At 58.8% G+C, this 20,111-nt stretch overlaps 1 protein-coding gene across 1 annotated transcript in view; it reads right to left on the reverse strand.

Moving 5' to 3' along the window:
* NEURL4 (neuralized E3 ubiquitin protein ligase 4) overlaps positions 1-20,111 on the reverse strand; it is a gene marked incomplete at both ends in the record, with an annotated part of 67,237 nt that overhangs the window by 11,658 nt on the left and 35,468 nt on the right. Inside the window, 9 exon segments of the mRNA XM_080364490.1 lie at positions 177-353; positions 3,488-3,649; positions 4,855-4,992; positions 6,425-6,521; positions 6,523-6,587; positions 8,510-8,608; positions 12,028-12,186; positions 14,005-14,150; positions 14,999-15,127. Of these exon segments, the coding sequence (XP_080220616.1) occupies positions 177-353; positions 3,488-3,649; positions 4,855-4,992; positions 6,425-6,521; positions 6,523-6,587; positions 8,510-8,608; positions 12,028-12,186; positions 14,005-14,150; positions 14,999-15,127 (1,172 nt within the window).

Here is a 20,111-nt window from a genome sequence, read left to right on the forward strand (position 1 = left end):
TGTCCCCAATGCCCCCATTGCCCCCAATGCCCCCATTGACCCCAATGTCCCATTGCCCCCATTGACCCCATTGCCCCCATTGACCCCAACACTCCCACTGCCCCCAATGCCCCCAACACCCCCAACGCCCCCAACACCCCCATGTCCCCATTGTCCCCATTGTCCCCATTGCCCACCTGGCGGCACTGCCCGTACAGGTCCAGCAGCACGTAGCAGGGCGAGGGGGCCCCCCCGGCCGCCCCCTGGTCGATCCCATTGACATAGAGGTGCAGCCGTCCCCCCCCGTCCAGCAGCAGCCCCAGACGCGTCCCCACCGGCACCCGCTCCAGGTCCGGCCCGAAGCCGTCCAGCACCTGGGACAATGGGGACAATGGGGACACCATGGGGACATTGGGGGCATTGGGGACAATGGGGTCAATGGGGACATTGGAGTCAATGGGTCATTGGGGTCAATGGGGACATTGGGGTCATTGGGGTCAATGGGGGCATTGGGTTCAATGGGGACATTGGGGGCAATGGGGTCAATGGGGGCAATAGGGTCAATGGGGACATTGGGGTCAATGGGGACATTGGGGTCAAGGGGACATTGGGGACAATGGGACAATGGGACACCCCCGGGGACACAATGGGGACAAGGGGGACACCCCATGGGACATAATGGGGATAAGGGGACACCCCATGGGACATAATGGGACATCATGGGAACATAATGGGGACATAATGGGGACATAATGGGGATAAGGGGACACCCCCATGGGACATAATGGGACATAATGGGGACACAATGGGGACATAATGGGGACACAATGGGGATAAGGGGACACCCCCATGGGACATAATGGGACATAATGGGGACACAATGGGGACATATTGGGGACACAATGGGGACATAATGGGGACACAATGGGGATAAGGGGACACCCCCATGGGACATAATGGGACATAATGGGGACACAATGGGGACATATTGGGGACATAATGGGGACATAATGGGGACACAATGGGGACAAGGAGGACACCCCCATGGGACATAATGGGAACATAATGGGGACACAATGGGAACATAATGGGGACAAGGGGACACCCCCATGGGACATATGGGACATAATGGGGACAAGGGGACACCCATATGGGATATAATGGGACATAATGGGACACAATGGGGACAAGGGGACACCCCAATGGGACATAATGGGGACAAAATGGGGACATAATGGGGACAAAATGGGGACAATGGGGACATAATGGGGACAAGGGGACACCCCCATGGGACATAATGGGACATAATGGGGACACAATGGGGACATAATGGGGACACAATGGGGACACAATGGGGATAAGGAGACACCCCCATGGGACATAATGGGGACATAATGGGGACACAATGGGGACATAATGGGGACACAATGGGGATAAGTGAACACCCCATGGGACATAATGGGGACATAATGGGGACACAATGGGGACACAATAGGGACATGATGGGGACAAGCGGACACCCATATGGGATATAATGGGACATAAAGGGGACATAATGGGGACAAGGGGACACCCCCATGGGATATAATGGGGACACAATGGGGACGTAATGGGGACACAATGGGGACACAATGGGGACATAATAGGGACACAATGGGGACAATGGGGACACAATGGGGCCGTATTAGGGACACAGTGGGGACAATGGGGACACAAAGGGGCCAATGGGGACACAATGGGGCCATAATAGGGACACAATGGGGACAATGGGGCCATAATAGGGACACAATGGGGACACAATGGGACCATAATAGCGCCACAATGGGGACATAATAGGGACACAATGGGGACATAATAGGGACACAATGGGGACACAATGGAGACACAATGGGGACAATGGGGCCATAATAGCGACACAATGGAGACACAATGGGGCCAATGGGGACACAATAGGGACACAATGGGGACACAATAGGGACATAATAGGGACATAATGGGGACACAATGGGGACACAATGGGGCCATAATAGGGACACAATGGGGCCAATAGGGACACAATGGGGCCATAATAGGGACACAATGGACGCACAATGGGGCCAATGGGGCCACAATAGGGACACAATGGACACAATGGGGACACAATGGGGCCATAACAGGAACACAATGGGGACACAACGTGGCCAATGGGGACACAATGGGGCCATAATAGGGACACAATGGGGACAATGGGGCCATAATAGGGATACAATGGGGACATAATGGGGACACAATGGAGACCCAATGGGGCCAATGGGGACACAATGGGGCCAATGGGGATAATGGGGACACAATGGGGACACAATGGGGACACAATGGGGCCAGTGGGCACATAATAGGGACACAGTGGGGACACAATGGGGCCAATGGGGCCATAATAGGGACACAATGGGGACACAATGGGGACATAATAGGGACACAATGGGGCCAATGGGGCCATAATCGGGACACAATGGGGACACAATGGGGACATAATAGGGACACAATGGGGCCAATGGGGCCACAATGGGGACACAATGGGGCCAATGGAGACACAATAGGGACACAATGGGGCCAATGGGGCCATAATAGGGACACAATGGGGACACAATGGGGACATAATAGGGACACACTGGGGCCAATGGGGCCGTAATAGGGACACAATGGGGACACAATGGGGACATAATAGGGACACACTGGGGCCAATGGGGCCGTAATAGGGACACAATGGGGACACAATGGGGACATAATAGGGACACAATGGGGCCAATGGGGACACAATGGGGACACAATGGGGCCAATGGAGACACAATAGGGACACAATGGGGCCAATGGGGCCATAATAGGGACACAATGTGGACACTATGGGGCCAATGGGGCCATAATAGGGACACAATGGGGACACAATGGGGACATAATAGGGACACAATGGGGCCAATGGGGCCATAATAGGGACACAATGTGGACACTATGGGGCCAATGGGGCCATAATAGGGACACAATGGGGACACAATGGGGACATAATAGGGACACAATGGGGCCAATGGGGCCATAATCGGGACACAATGGGGACACAATGGGGACATAATAGGGACACAATGGGGCCAATGGGGACACAATGAGGACACAATGGGGCCAATGGAGACACAATAGGGACACAATGGGGCCAATGGGGCCATAATAGGGACACAATGTGGACACTATGGGGCCAATGGGGCCATAATAGGGACACAATGGGGACACAATGGGGCCATAATAGGGACACAATGGGGACACAATGGGGCCATAATAGGGACACAATGGGGCCAATGGGGACACAATGGGGACACAATGGGGACACAATAGGGCCAATGGGGCCAATGGAGACACAATGGGGATACAATAAGGCCATAATAGGGATACAATGGGGCCAATAGGGACACAATGGGGACACAATGGGGACACAATGGGGACAATGGGGACACAGTGGGGCCACAATGGGCCCCTCCCCCACCTTGCTCCCGTGCCGGAAGAGGCTCTGGCGGTGCAGCAGCAGGGGGGGGAGGGGCCGCAGGGCGGCGGCGCAGTGGGGGAGGGGCCAGCGCCCGGGGGGGGTCGCCGTGACCCCCAGGGCCAGCGAGGAGCTCCAGCGCGGGTCCAGAGAGTCCAGGCGCACCTGTGACGTCACAGTGACGTCAGCGTGACGTCATAGTGACGTCAGCGGGGTCTCCCCCCATGACATCACACCCCTCCCACCCCGGGTAACCACGCCCCTCCCCCACCCTCATAGCAGCCCTCTATTCTGACCCCATTGACCCCATTGACCCCAATGCCCCCATTGCCCCCAATGTCCCCAATGCCCCCAATGTCCCCATTGACCCCAATGTCCCCATTGCCCCCAATGTCCCCATTATCCCCAATGACTCCAGTGACCCCAATGTCCCCAATGTCCCCAATGCCCCCAATGTCCCCATTGACCCCAATGTCCCCATTGCCCCCATTGCCCCCATTGCCCCCAATGTTCCCATTTCCCCCATTGTCCCCATTGACCCCAATGCCCCCATTGACCCCATTGATCCCAATACCCCCAATGACCCCAATGTCCCATTGACCCCATTGCCCCATTGTCCCCAATGTCCCCATTGACCCCAATGCCCCCAATGTCCCCAATGTCCCCAATGACCCTATTGACCCCAGTGTACCCAATGTCCCCATTGCCCCCAATGACCCCAATGTCCCCATTGACCCCAATGTCCCCATTGCCCCCATTGTCCCCATTGACCCCAATGTCCCCATTGACCCCAATGTCCCCATTGCCCCCATTGTCCCCATTGACCCCAATGTCCCCATTGACCCCAATGTCCCCATTGCCCCCATTGCCCCCAATGTCCCCATTACCCCCAATGACCTCAATGACCTCCATGACCCCATTGACTCCAGTGTCCCCAACATCCCCATTGACCCCATTGACCTCAATGCCCCCAATGCCCCCAATGACCCCATTGACCCCATTGACCCCAATGTCCCCAATGACCCCAATGTCCCCATTGCCCCAATTGACCCCAATGTCCCCAATGTCCCCATTGCCCCCAATGCCCCCATTGACCCCAATGTCCCCATTGCCCCCAATGTCCCCATTGTCCCCAATGACCCCAATGTACCCATTGACCCCAATGTCCCCATTACCCCCATTGACCCCAATGCCCCCATTGACCCCAATGTCCCCAATGCCCCCAATTACCCCAGTGTCCCCATTGACCCCAATGCCCCCAATGTCCCCATTGCCCACAATGACCCCAATGTCCCCATTGACCCCAATGTCCCCATTACCCCCATTACCCCCATTGCCCCCAATGTCCCCAATGTCCCCAATGACGTCACCTGCAGGAGGCGCCCGGGGGGGAGGGGCTGCCCCAGCAGCACCAGCCCCTGGTTGTAGCTGGAGACGCGCGTGGCCGTGCGGTTCCCATTGGACAGCAGGATGTTCTTGCCGTGGCACCCCGAAAATGTGGGGGGGCCCTGGGGGGACACGGGGGGGTCACTTGGGGGTCCACGGGGGAGATTTGGGGTGAAAAACGGGGGTTTGGGGGCTTTTTTGGGGGGGGGTTTGGGGCCACAAATGGGGGTGGGGGAGGGGAATGGGTGACACCCTCCCAGTATATCCCATTATAACCCCCTATATCCCAGTATAGCCCAGTATTACCTCGTATAGCCCAGTATAGCCCAGTACCACAGTATATCCCAGTACAACCCAATACATCCCAGTATATCCCAGTATAACCCTGTTCCCCCAGTATAACCCAGTATAACCATTATAACCCAGTATATGCCACCATAACCCAGTATAAGCCAGTTCCCCCAGTATAACCCAGTATTCCCCAGTATATCCCAGTACAACCCAGTATATCCCAGTATAACCCAGTATATCCAAGTATCCCTCAGCATCTCCCAGAATATCCGAGTATATCCCAGTACATCCCAGTATAACCCAGTATATCCCAGTATAACTCAGTAGACCCCAGTATAACCCAGTATAACCCAGTACCCCCAGTATAACCCAGTATATCCCAGTATAACCCAGTAGACCCCAGTATATCCCAGTATAACCCAGTACCCCCAGTATAACCCAGTATATCCAAGTATAACGCAGTATAACCCAGTACCCCCCAGTATAACACAGTAGATCCCAGTATAACCCAGTTACCTCCCAGTATAACCCAGTATATCCCAATATAACCCAGTATATCCAGTATAAACCAGTATATCCCAGTATAACCCAGTACCCCCCAGTATAACACAGTAGATCCCAGTATATCCCAGTATCACCCAGTACATCCCAGTATAACCCAGTACATCCCAGTATATCCCAGCACATCCCAGTATAACCCAGTACATCCCAGTATAACCCAGTATATCCCAGTATAACCAGTATAACCCAGTATATCCCAGTACATCCCAGTATAACCCAGTACATCCCAGTATAACCCAGTATATCCCAGTATAACCAGTATAACCCAGTATATCCCAGTACATCCCAGTATAACCCAGTACATCCCAGTATAACCCAGTATATCCCAGTATCCCCCAGTATAACCCAGTATATCCCAGTACATCCCAGTATAACCCAGTACATCCCAGTATAACCCAGTATAACCCAGTATAACCCAGTACCCCCCAGTATAACCAATATATCCCAGTATAACCCAGTATATCCCAGTATAACCCAGCACATCCCAGTATAACCCAGCACATCCCAGTATAACCCAGTATATCCCAGTATAACCCAGTATAACCCAGCACATCCCAGTATAACCCAGTATATCCCAGTATCCCCCAGCATATCCCAGTACATCCCAGTATAACCCAGTATATCCCAGTACATCCCAGTATAACCCAGTATAACCCAGTACCCCCCAGTATAACCCAGTATATCCCAGTATAACCAGTTTACCGCGGCGGCGGGGGCGGGGGGGCTGCTGGCGGTGGGGGAGGGGCAATGGGGAGGGGCAGGGGGAGGGGCCGGCGCTGGCCCCGCCCCCCGGCTGGCCCCGCCCCCCGCTGACGATGGTGACGGCGGTGACGCGGCCATAGAGATCCAGAGCCACCACCGCGTTCTGCAGGAAGTGACGTCAGCGCGCAGGAAGTGAGGTCACACGGCCCCCGTGACATCACAATCAAGCCCCCCCCCCACCCCTCCCGGCCCCCCCCCCGCCCGGGGCAGGAAGTGAGGTCAGAGATCCTCTGATGTCATAACCAACCCTTTCCCACTACAGGAAGTGAGGTCACAAAGCCCTGTGATGTCATAACCAACCCCTTCCCACTACAGGAAGTGAGGTCACGTAGCCCTGTGATGTCATAGCAACCCCTTCCCAAGACAGGAAGTGAGGTCACAGAGCCCTGTGATGTCATAACCAACCCCTTCCCAAGACAGGAAGTGAGGTCACAGAGCTCTATGACATCATAACCAACCATTTCTCATTACAGGAAGTGAGGTCACATAGCCCTGTGATGTCATAACCAACCCCCTTCCCACTACAGGAAGTGAGGTCACGTAGCCCTGTGATGTCATAGCAACCCCTTCTCAAGACAGGAAGTGAGGTCACATAGCCCTGTGATGTCATAACCAACCCTTTCCCACTACAGGAAGTGAGGTCACATAGCTCTGTGATGTCATAAGCAACCCTTTCCCATTACAGGAAGTGAGGTCATGGAAACCTGTGATGTCACAGCCAGGACATGCCCTGGCAGGAAGTGACATCACTGAAACTCATGACATCATCACAACCCCTGCCCTTGACAGGAAGTGAGGTCAGAGAGCCCCATGACATCACAGCCATGCCGCACCCAAACAGGAAGTGAGGTCAGAGAACCTCATGACGTCACAGCCACGCCTCTCTCAAACAGGAAGTGAGGTCAGAGAAGCGGGGGGTGACGCCTCAGATGTGACATCACGGAGTGACCCGGGGAGGGGGAGGGGGAAGTTGTGACATCACTGGAGGAAGTTGTGACGTCACTGGGGAGGAAGTCGTGACGTCACTGGGTGGGAAAGTTCTGACGTCACTGGGCAGGAAGTTGTGACATCACTGGTGGTTGTGACCTCATTGGGGGGAAGTTGTGACGTCACCGGCGGACGTCATGACATCACTGGGGAAAGTTGTGACGTCACTGGGGGAAGTCGTGACATCACTGGGTGGGAAGTTGTGACATCACTGGTGGTTCTGACTTCACTGGGGGGAAGTTGTGACGTCACCGGCAGATGTCGTGACATCACTGGGGAAGTTGTGACATCACTGGGTGGGAAGTTGTGACATCACTGGTGGTTGTGACCTCACTGGGGGGAAGTTGTGACGTCACTGGGGAGGAAGTCGTGACGTCACTGGGGAAAGTTGTGACGTCACTGGGGGGAAGTTGTGACATCACTGGGTGGGAAGTTGTGACATCACTGGTGGTTGTGACATCACTGGGTGGGAAGTTGTGACGTCACTGAGTGGGAAGTTGTGACGTCACTGGGGAGGAAGTTATGACATCACTGGGGAAGTTGTGACATCAATGGGTGGGAAGTTGTGACATCACTGGTGGTTGTGACCTCATTGGGGGGAAGTTGTGACATCGCTGGGGAGGAAGTCGTGACGTCACTGGGGAAAGTTGTGACATCACTGGGAGGAAGTCGTGACGTCACCGGCGGACGTCATGACATCACTGGGGAGGAAGTCGTGACGTCACTGGGGAAAGTTGTGACGTCACTGGGGGGAAGTTGTGACATCATTGGGTGGGAAGTTGTGACGTCACTGGGGAGGAAGTCGTGACATCACTGGGGAAAGTTGTGACGTCACTCTGGGGAAGTTGTGACATCACTGGGGGGGAAGTTGTCATGTCACTGGGGTGAAGTTATGACGTCACTGGTGGTTGTGACATCACTGGGGGGGGGGGGGGCGTGTGACATCACTAGGGGAGCGGGGTGAGGCCGGGGCGGCCCGGGGGGTGTCGGTGATGTGGTGATGACGTCACGATGACGTCACGATGACGTCACGGTTACCTTGGCGACGCCGGTGGCCGCGGGTCCCAGGTCCTGCCCGTCCACCAGCACGTGGACCGAGTCGTCCGCCCCCCGCAGCAAACCCACCCGGTTCCCCACCTGGGGACCCAAAAACACCCTGAAACACCCCAAAAACACCCCCAAACACCCCAAAAACACCCTGAAACACCCCTGAAACACCCAGAAACACCCTAAAACACCCCCAAAACACCCTGAAACACCCCAAAAACACCTCCAAACACCCCAAAAACACCCAGAAACACCCCTGAAACACCCAGAAACACCCTAAAACACCCCCAAAACACCCTGAAACACCCCAAAAACACCCCCAAACACCCCTAAAACACTCAGAAACACCCCCAAAACACCCCAAAACACACCCAGGAATCCCCGAAACACCCTGAAACACCCCCAAAACACCCTAAAACACTCCCAGGAACCCCCAAAACACCCCAAAATCACCTACAAAACACCCTAAAACACACCCAGGAACCCCCGAAACACCCCAAAAACACCCAGAAACACCCACAAAACACCCCAAAAACACACCCAGGAACCCCAAAAACACCCCCAAACACCCCAAAAACACTCAGAAACACCCTAAAACACCCCAAAACACCCCAAAAACACTCTGAAACACCCCAGAAACACCCTAAAACACACCCAGAAACACCCCCATAAACACCCTGAACCACCCCAAAAACATCCTGAAACACACTCAGGAACCTCAAAACCACACAGAAACACCCTAAAACCACCCAGAAACACCAAAAAAACACCCAAAACCACCCTAAAACACACCCAGGAACCTCCAAAACACCCTGAAACACCCCTAAAACAACCAAAACCATCCTGAAACATCCCCAAAACACCCTAAAAACACTCCAAACACCAAAAAAACCACCCAGAAACACCCCAAAAACACCCCCAGACACCCCCAAAATGCCCCAGAAACACCTCAAAAACACACCCAAAAACACCCTAAAACACACCCAGGAACCCCAAAAACACCCTGAAACACACCCAGAAACACCCCCAAAAACACCCTGAAACACATCCAGAAACACCCCCAAAAACACCCTGAAACACACCCAGGAACCCCAAAACCCCACAGAAACACCCTAAAAACACCCATAAACTCCCCCAAAACACCCTGAAACACCCCAAGAACATCCCCAGGAACCCCAAAAACACCGTGAAACCCCCCAGAAACACCCCAAAAACACCCCAAAACACCCAGAAACACCCTAAAAACACTCCAAACACCAAAAAACCACCCAGAAACACCCCAAAAACACCTTTAAACATCCCAAAAACACCCCCAGGAACCTCCAAAACACCCTGAAACACCCCCAAAACACACCTAAAATACCCTGAAACACCCTCAAAACACCCTGAAGCACCCCAAAAACACCCAGAAACACCCTAAAACACACCCAGAAACACCCCCAAAACACCCTGAAACACCATAAGACACAGACAGGAACCCCCCATAAGGACACCCATTGCCCCCCATAACCCCCCCAAACTCCCCCCATTTCCCCCCAGGACCCCCCATAACGACCCCCATGACCCCCCCATTCCCCTCCATAACCCCCCATAAGGACCCCGAAACACCCCTCAGACCCCCCCATAACCCCCCCATTCCCCTCCATAACCCTCCCATGACCCCCCCAACCCCCCCCAGACACCCCCCCCAGCTCCCCCCATGCCCCCCTCAGCCTCCCCATGCCCCCCCATTCCCCTCCATAACCCCCCCATTCCCCTCCATAACCCAATTGCCCCCCATAACCCCTCCATGACCCCCCATAACCCCCCCCATAACCCCCCATAAGGACCCCAATGACCCCTCATTCCCCTCCATAACCCCCCTATGACCCCCCTATTTCCCCCCATAACCCTCCATAACCCCTCCATTTCCCCCCATAAGGACCCCCATAACCCCCCCATTCCCCCCCATAACCCCCCCATGACCCCCTCATTGCCCCCTATAACCCCCCCATGACCCCCCATAAGGACCCCAATGACCCCCCATAAACCCCCCATTCCCCTCCATAACCCCCCCATTTCCCCCCAATACCCCCCCATTGCCCCCCATAACACCCCCATTCCCCTCCATAACCCCCCCATTGCCCCCCATTCCCCCCCAAGACCCTCCCATTCCCCCCCATAACCCCCCCATGACCTCCCCATTGCTCCCTATAACCCCCCCATAACCCCCCATAAGGACCCCCATGACCCCCAATAACCCCCCCATTCCCCTCCATAACCCCCCCATTCACCTCCATAACCCCCCATAAGGACCCCAATGACCCCCCCATTGCCCCCTATAACCCCTCCATGGCCCCCCATAAGGACTCCAATGAGCCCCCATAACCCCCCCATGACCCCCCCATAAGGACCCCAATGACCCCCCATAACCCCCCATGACCCCTCCATTCCCCTCCATAACCCCCCCAATTGCCCCCCATTCCCCCCCATAACCCCCCCATTCCCCTCCATAACCCCCCCATTACCCCCCATAAACCCCCATAAGGACCCCAATGACCCCCCATAACCCCCCCATGACCCTTTCATTACCCCCCCATTGCCCCCCATAACCCCCCCATTCCCCTCCATAACCCCCCCATTGCCCCCCATAACCCCCCCATTCCCCCCCATAACCCCCCCATTCCCCCCCATAAACCCCCCCATGCCCCCTCAACTCCCCCCCATTTCCCCCCGACACCCCCCCCATGCCCCTCATAACCCCCCCATGACCCCCCCATGACCCCCCCCATGCCCCCCCAACTCCCCCCTAGGCCCCCCCCAGACCCCTCCCAGCCCCCCCGCCCCTCCATAACCCCCCCATTGTCCCCTATTAACCCCCCATTGCCCCCCATAACCCCCTCATTGCCGCCCATAACCCCCCATAAGGACCCCAATGACCCCCCATTCCCCTCCATAACCCCCCCATGACTCCCCTATTTCCCCCCCATAACCCCCCATAACCCCTCCATTACCCCCCATAAGGACCCCAATGACCCCCCATAACCCCCCCATGACCCCCCATAAGGACCCCAATGACCCCCCATAACCCCCCCATGACCCCCCATAAGGACCCCAATGACCCCCCATAACCCCCCCACGACCCCCCATAAGGACACCCAGACCCCCTCCATGCCCCCCCCAGCCTCCCCATGCCCCCCCATAACCCCCCCATTCCCCCCCATAACCCCCCATTCCCCCCCATAACCCCCCCATTTCTCCCCATAAGGACCCCCATTACCCCCCATGACCCCCCATAAGGACCCCCATGACCCACTAATTGCCCCCCAACCCCCCCCCAGACCCTCCCTAAGTCCCCCCAGGACCCACTATAAGGACCCCAATGACGCCCCATAACTCCCCCATTCCCCCCCATAACCCCCCCCAAGACCCCCCCAGACCCCCCCCCCACCCCCCCCCGCCCCCCCCAACCCACGGCCAGCCGCTCCAGGTCCACGCCGCAGTTCTGCCGCGCCAGCGCCCCGTTGTGCCGGATCTCGGCCCCCGCCAGCACCCAGCTCGGGGGGGGGCTGGGCAGCTCCAGCAGGGTGGGGGGCAGCGCGGGGGGGGGGACCCTGCCCGGGGGGCGGGGCCGTCAGCCCCACCCGCACAGACCCCGCCCACCGCTCGTCCAGGGCCTCGATGCGCACCTGCGAGGGGGGCGGGGCTTAGGAAAGGGGGCGGGGCTATGCAAGGCTCCGCCCATGAGATACACACCCCCCCATTCAGGGTCTAATAGGGGTTAAAGGGGGAGGAGCCAGGGGGCGTGGCTATTAAAGGGGGCGTGACTTATAAGGGGGTGTGGCTTATAAGGGGGTGTGGCTTATAAGGGGGCGGGGCTACACAAGGCTCCGCCCATTAGACCCCGCCTTTCAGGTTCTAATGGGGGTTAAAGGGGGAGGACCCAGGGGGCGTGGCTATTTAAGGGGGCGGGGCTATTTAAGGGGGTGTGGCTTATGAAGGGGGCGGGGCTATGCAAGGCTCCGCCCATGAGACCCCCCCTTCGGGTTCTAATGGGGGTCAAAGGGGGAGGAGCCAGGGGGCGTGGCTATTAAAGAGGGCGGGGTTATAAGGGGGCGTGGCTATAGAAGAAGGCGTGGTCTAGGAAGGGGGAGGGGCTACGCAAGCTCCGCCCATGACACCTCCGTGTTCAGGTTCTAATGGGGGTTAAAGGGGGAGGAGCTAGGGGGCGTGGCTATTAAAGGGGGCGTGGCTTATGAAGGGGGCGGGGCTACACAAGGCTCCGCCCATGAGCGCCCCCCCTCCCAACCCTTCAGGTTCTAATGGGGGTTAAAGGGGGAGGAGCCAGGGGGCGTGGCTATTAAAGGGGGCGTGGTGTATTCGGGGACGTGGCTATAGAAGGGGGCGGGGCTATGCAAGGCTCCGCCCATGAGCCCCCCCGCCCTATTTAAGGGGGCGTGGCTATTTAATGGGGCGTGGCTATTTTAGAGGTGTGGCTTATAAGGGAGTGTGGCTTATAAGGGGGCGGGGCTACACAAGGCTCCGCCCATGAGAACCCCCCTTTCAGGGTCTAATGGGGGTTAAAGGGGGAGGAGCCAGGGGGCGGGGCTTATTAGGGGGGTGTGGTTTATAAAGGGGCGGGGCTACATGAGCCTCCTCCCTTTTCTTAAAGGGTCATCACACCCCCCACCATCCCTCCCCATTTCCCCTATGGGGGTGTGGCCATTGCCCAGCCCCGCCCCCCCTTGTCTGACCACACCCCCTTGTCTGACCCCGCCTCCTTGTCTGACCCCGCCCCTTCTCTTAAAGGGTCATCCCACCCCCCACTCCCTATATCCCCTATGGGGCTGTGGCCACTCCCAGCCCCTCTGGCTGACTCCACCCCCTTGTCTGTCCCCGCCCCCTTGTCTGACCCCACCCCCTTGTCTGACCCCTCCCCCTTGTCTGACTCCGCCCCCCCTGTTGACCTCACCCCCTGAGTGACCCCTCCCCTTCTCTTAAAGGGCCATCGCACCCCCCACTCCCTATATCCCCTATGGGGTGTGGCCATTCTCAGCCACGCCCCCTTGGGTGACCACACCCCCTTGTCTGACCCCGCCCCTTCTCTTAAAGGGCCATCACATCCCCCCACTCCCTATATCCCCTATGGGGCTGTGGCCACTCCCAGCCCCTCTGGCTGACTCCGCCCCCTTGTCTGACCCCGCCCCCTTTCCCCAACCCCTCCCCATCTCTTAAAGGGCCATTCCACCCCCCACTCCCTATATCCCCTATGAGGCTGTGGCCACTCCCAGCCCCTCTGGGTGACTCCACCCCCTTCTCTGACTCCGCCCCCTTGTCTGACCCCTCCCCCTTCTCTGACCCCGCCCCCTTGTCCTACCTCACCCCCTTCTCTTAAAGCGCCATCACACCCCACTCCACCCCTCCCTATTTCCTCTATGGGCTTGTGCCCCGCCCCCTCCCGTGACCCCGCCCCCCAGGTGGGCGTGTCCCTCGGAGTCCCCGCCCACCTCGAAGAGCTCTCCGGGCCGCAGGTGTGAGCGGCTGAACACCAGCCCGTGGTTGTATCCGGACACGCGCGCCGCCCCCAGCCCCTCGGCGCTCAGCGCCACGTTCTGCCCGCAGCGCCCGTGGAAGCGCTGGCACGGCCCCGGCGCTGCGGACCAGGGGGCGGAGTCAGGGCTGGGGGGCGTGGTTAAAAGGGGGCGGGGCTAATGGGGGTGTGGCCAAGGGGGGGTGTGGCCAAGGGGGTGTGGCCAAGGGGGGTGGGGGGGTGGGAGGGACTTGTTGGGGGGAGGAGATATGTCACATGGGGGGTGACACCCCAACCCCCCTTCCCCCAGTGCCCCCCCATGTCCCCCCATATCCCCATGTCCCCATATCCCATATCCCATATCCCCATATCCCCATGTCCCCATATCCCCATGTCCCCATGTCCCCATATCCCATATCCCATATCCCATATCCCCATGTCCCCATATCCCCATGTCCCCATATCCCCATATCCCCATATCCCATATCCCATATCCCCATGTCCCATATCCCCATATCCCCATATCCCATATCCCCATGTCCCCATATCCCATATCCCATATCCCCATATCCCCATATCCCATATCCCCATGTCCCCATATCCCCATGTCCCCATGTCCCCATATCCCCATGTCCCCATATCCCCATGTCCCCATATCCCCATGTCCCCATGTCCCCATATCCCCATATCCCCATATCGCCATGTCCCCATATCCCCCTGTCCCCATATCCCATATCCCCATATCCCCATATCCCATGACCCCATGTCCCCATGTCCCCCTGTCCCCATGTCCCCATGTCCCCATGTCCCCATATCCCCATGTCCCATATCCCCATATCCCATATCCCCATATCCCCATGTCCCATGTCCCCATGTCCCCCTGTCCCCATGTCCCCATATCCCATATCCCCATATCCCCATGTCCCATGTCCCCATGTCCCCCTGTCCCCTGTCCCCATGTCCGTCCGTACCTGGCGAGGGGAGGGGACACGGCTTCTCGGTGACACTGGGGGGGCTCTGGCTGTTGTCAACGGGGCCGGTGGCGCCTGTGAGGGACACCTGGACACACTGACCGTACAGATCGACCACCGCGTACACCTCTGGGGACAGGGACACGGACATGGGACATGGGACAGACAGGGGGACAGACAGGGGGATATGGGGATATGGGGACATGGGATATGGGGACATGGGGACATGGGGACATGGGGATATGGGGATATGGGATATGGGGATATGGGGACAGGGGGATATGGGGACATGGGGATATGGGGACAGGGAGATATGGGGACAGGGGGACATGGGGACATGGAGATATGGGGATATGGGGATATGGGGATATGGGGATATGGGGACATGGGGATATGGGGACAGAAGGACAGATGGACATGGGGACATGGGGATATGGGACATGGGGATATGGGGACATGGGAACAGGGGGACATGGGGACAGGGGGACAGACATGGGGATATGGGGATATGGGACATGGGGATATGGGGACAGATGGACAGGGGGACATGGGGACATGGAGACAGGGGGCACCTCAGCAGGTGCCATAGGGAGCCCCCCCCTCCCCATCTCTTAAAGGGCCATCACACCCCTCACTCCCTATATCCCCTATGGGGCTGTGGCCACTCCCAGCCCCTCTGGCTGACTCCGCCCCCTCCCTCTGACTCCTCCCCTTCTCTTAAAGGGCCATCCCACCCCCCACTCCCTATATCCCCTATGGGACTATGGCCACTCCCAGCCCCTCTAGGTGACTCCACCCCCTTATCTGACCCCGCCCCCTTATCTGACCCCTCCCCATCTCTTAAAGGGCCATCGCACCCCCACCATCCCTCCCTATTTCCCCTCTAGGGGTGTGGCCATTCCCAGCCCCGCCCCCTTGGCTGACCACACTCCCTTGGCTGACCCCGCCCCCTTTCCCCAACACCTCCCCATCTCTTAAAGGGCCAGCACACCCCTCACTCCCTATATCCCCTATGGGGCTGTGGCCACTCCCAGCCCCTCTGGCTGACTCCACCCCCTCCCTCTGACCCCTCCCCTTTTCTTAAAGGGCCATCCCACCCCCCACTCCCTATATCCCCTATGGGACTATGGCCACTCCCAGCCCCTCTAGGTGACTCCACCCCCTTGGCTGACCCCACCCCCTTTCCCCAACCCCTCCCCTTCTCTTAAAGGGCCATCACACCCCTCACTCCCTATATCCCCTATGGGACTATGGCCACTCCCAGCCCCTCTGGCTGACTCCACCCCCTTGTCTGACTCCACCCCCTTGTCTAACTCCTCTCCCTTGTCTGCCCCCTCCCCTTCTCTTAAAGGGCCATCACACCCCCCACCATCCCTCCCCATTTCCCCTCTAGGGGTGTGGCCATTCCCAGCCCCGCCCCCCTTGGCTGACCACACCCCCTTGGCTGACTCCGCCCCCTTTCCCTAACCCCTCCCCTTCTCTTAAAGGGCCATCACACTCCTCACTCCCTATATCCCCTATGGGACTACGGCCACTCCCAGCCCCTCTGGCTGACTCCGCCCCCTCCCTCTGACCCCGCCCCCTTTCCCTAACCCCTCCCCTTCTCTTAAAGGGCCATCCCACCCCCAACTCCCTATATCCCCTATGGGACTATGGCCACTCCCAGCCCCTCTGGCTGACTCCGCCCCCTCCCTCTGACCCCTCCCCTTCTCTTAAAGGGCCATCCCACCCCCTACTCCCTATAACCTCTATGGGGCTGTGGCCACTCCCAGCCCCTCTGGGTGACTCCACCCCCTTGTCTGACCCCGCCCCCTTTCCCCAACCCCTCCCCTTCTCTTAAAGGGCCATCACACCCCCCACTCCCTATATCCGCTATGGGGCTGTGGCCACTCCCAGCCCCTCTGGCTGACTCCGCCCCCTCCCTCTGACCCCTCCCCATCTCTTAAAGGGCCATCACACCCCCCACTCCCTATATCCCCTATGGGGCTGTGGCCACTCCCAGCCCCTCTGGGTGACTCCGCCCCCTCCCTCTGATCCCTCCCCTTCTCTTAAAGGGCCATCACACCCCTCACTCCCTATATCCCCTATGGGACTATGGCCACTCCCAGCCCCTCTGGCTGACTCCACCCCCTCCCTCTGACCCCGCCCCCTTTCCCCAACCCCTCCCCTTCTCTTAAAGGGCCATCCCACCCCCCACTCCCTATATCCCCTATGGGACTATGGCCACTCCCAGCCCCTCTGGCTGACTCCGCCTCCTTGTCTGACTCCACCCCCTTGTCTAACTCCTCTCCCTTGTCTGCCCCCTCCCCTTCTCTTAAAGGGCCATCACACCCCTCACTCCCTATATCCCCTATGGGACTATGGCCACTCCCAGCCCCTCTGTCTGACTCCGCCCCCTCCCTCTGACTCCTCCCCTTCTCTTAAAGGGCCATCCCACCCCCCACTCCCTATATCCCCTATGGGACTATGGCCACTCCCAGCCCCTCTAGGTGACTCCACCCCCTTATCTGACCCCGCCCCCTTATCTGACCCCTCCCCATCTCTTAAAGGGCCATCGCACCCCCACCATCCCTCCCTATTTCCCCTCTAGGGGTGTGGCCATTCCCAGCCCCGCCCCCTTGGCTGACCCCGCCCCCTTTCCCCAACACCTCCCCTTCTCTTAAAGGGCCAGCACACCCCTCACTCCCTATATCCCCTATGGGGCTGTGGCCACTCCCAGCCCCTCTGGCTGACTCCACCCCCTCCCTCTGACCCCTCCCCTTTTCTTAAAGGGCCATCCCACCCCCCACTCCCTATATCCCCTATGGGACTATGGCCACTCCCAGCCCCTCTAGGTGACTCCACCCCCTTGGCTGACCCCACCCCCCTTTCCCCAACCCCTCCCCTTCTCTTAAAGGGCCATCACACCCCTCACTCCCTATATCCCCTATGGGACTATGGCCACTCCCAGCCCCTCTGGCTGACTCCGCCCCCTTGGCTGACTCCACCCCCTTGTCTAACTCCTCTCCCTTGTCTGCCCCCTCCCCTTCTCTTAAAGGGCCATCGCACCCCCACCATCCCTCCCCATTTCCCCTCTAGGGGTGTGGCCATTCCCAGCCCCGCCCCCCTTGGCTGACCACACCCCCTTGGCTGACCCCGCCCCCTTTCCCTAACCCCTCCCCTTCTCTTAAAGGGCCATCACACTCCTCACTCCCTATACCCCCTATGGGGCTGTGGCCACTCCCAGCCCCTCTGGCTGACTCCGCCCCCTCCCTCTGACCCCGCCCCCTTTCCCTAACCCCTCCCCTTCTCTTAAAGGGCCATCCCACCCCCAACTCCCTATATCCCCTATGGGACTATGGCCACTCCCAGCCCCTCTGGCTGACTCCGCCCCCTCCCTCTGACCCCTCCCCTTCTCTTAAAGGGCCATCCCACCCCCTACTCCCTATAACCCCTATGGGGCTGTGGCCACTCCCAGCCCCTCTAGGTGACTCCACCCCCTTGGCTGACCCCACCCCCTTTCCCCAACCCCTCCCCTTCTCTTAAAGGGCCATCACACCCCTCACTCCCTATATCCCCTATGGGACTATGGCCACTCCCAGCCCCTCTGGCTGACTCCGCCCCCTTGGCTGACTCCACCCCCTTGTCTAACTCCTCTCCCTTGTCTGCCCCCTCCCCTTCTCTTAAAGGGCCATCGCACCCCCACCATCCCTCCCTATTTCCCCTCTAGGGGTGTGGCCATTCCCAGCCCCGCCCCCTTGGCTGACCACACCCCCTTGTCTGACCCCGCCCCCCTTCCCCAACACCTCCCCATCTCTTAAAGGGCCAGCACACCCCTCACTCCCTATATCCCCTATGGGGCTGTGGCCACTCCCAGCCCCTCTGGCTGACTCCACCCCCTCCCTCTGACCCCTCCCCTTTTCTTAAAGGGCCATCCCACCCCCCACTCCCTATATCCCCTATGGGACTATGGCCACTCCCAGCCCCTCTAGGTGACTCCACCCCCTTGGCTGACCCCACCCCCTTTCCCCAACCCCTCCCCTTCTCTTAAAGGGCCATCACACCCCTCACTCCCTATATCCCCTATGGGACTATGGCCACTCCCAGCCCCTCTGGCTGACTCCGCCCCCTTGGCTGACTCCACCCCCTTGTCTAACTCCTCTCCCTTGTCTGCCCCCTCCCCTTCTCTTAAAGGGCCATCGCACCCCCACCATCCCTCCCCATTTCCCCTCTAGGGGTGTGGCCATTCCCAGCCCCGCCCCCTTGGCTGACCACACTCCCTTGGCTGACCCCGCCCCCTTTCCCCAACACCTCCCCATCTCTTAAAGGGCCAGCACACCCCTCACTCCCTATATCCCCTATGGGGCTGTGGCCACTCCCAGCCCCTCTGGCTGACTCCACCCCCTCCCTCTGACCCCTCCCCTTTTCTTAAAGGGCCATCCCACCCCCCACTCCCTATATCCCCTATGGGACTATGGCCACTCCCAGCCCCTCTAGGTGACTCCACCCCCTTGGCTGACCCCACCCCCTTTCCCCAACCCCTCCCCTTCTCTTAAAGGGCCATCACACCCCTCACTCCCTATATCCCCTATGGGACTATGGCCACTCCCAGCCCCTCTGGCTGACTCCGCCCCCTTGTCTGACTCCACCCCCTTGTCTAACTCCTCTCCCTTGTCTGCCCCCTCCCCTTCTCTTAAAGGGCCATCGCACCCCCACCATCCCTCCCCATTTCCCCTCTAGGGGTGTGGCCATTCCCAGCCCCGCCCCCCTTGGCTGACCACACCCCCTTGGCTGACTCCGCCCCCTTTCCCTAACCCCTCCCCTTCTCTTAAAGGGCCATCACACTCCTCACTCCCTATATCCCCTATGGGACTACGGCCACTCCCAGCCCCTCTGGCTGACTCCGCCCCCTCCCTCTGACTCCGCCCCCTTTCCCTAACCCCTCCCCATCTCTTAAAGGGCCATCACACTCCTCACTCCCTATATCCCCTATGGGACTACGGCCACTCCCAGCCCCTCTGGCTGACTCCGCCCCCTCCCTCTGACCCCTCCCCTTTTCTTAAAGGGCCATCCCACCCCCCACTCCCTATATCCCCTATGGGACTATGGCCACTCCCAGCCCCTCTGGCTGACT

Source organism: Nesoenas mayeri (genome assembly GCF_963082525.1).
Source record: "Nesoenas mayeri genome assembly, contig: SCAFFOLD_143, whole genome shotgun sequence".
Classification (NCBI taxonomy): Eukaryota; Metazoa; Chordata; class Aves; order Columbiformes; family Columbidae; genus Nesoenas; species Nesoenas mayeri.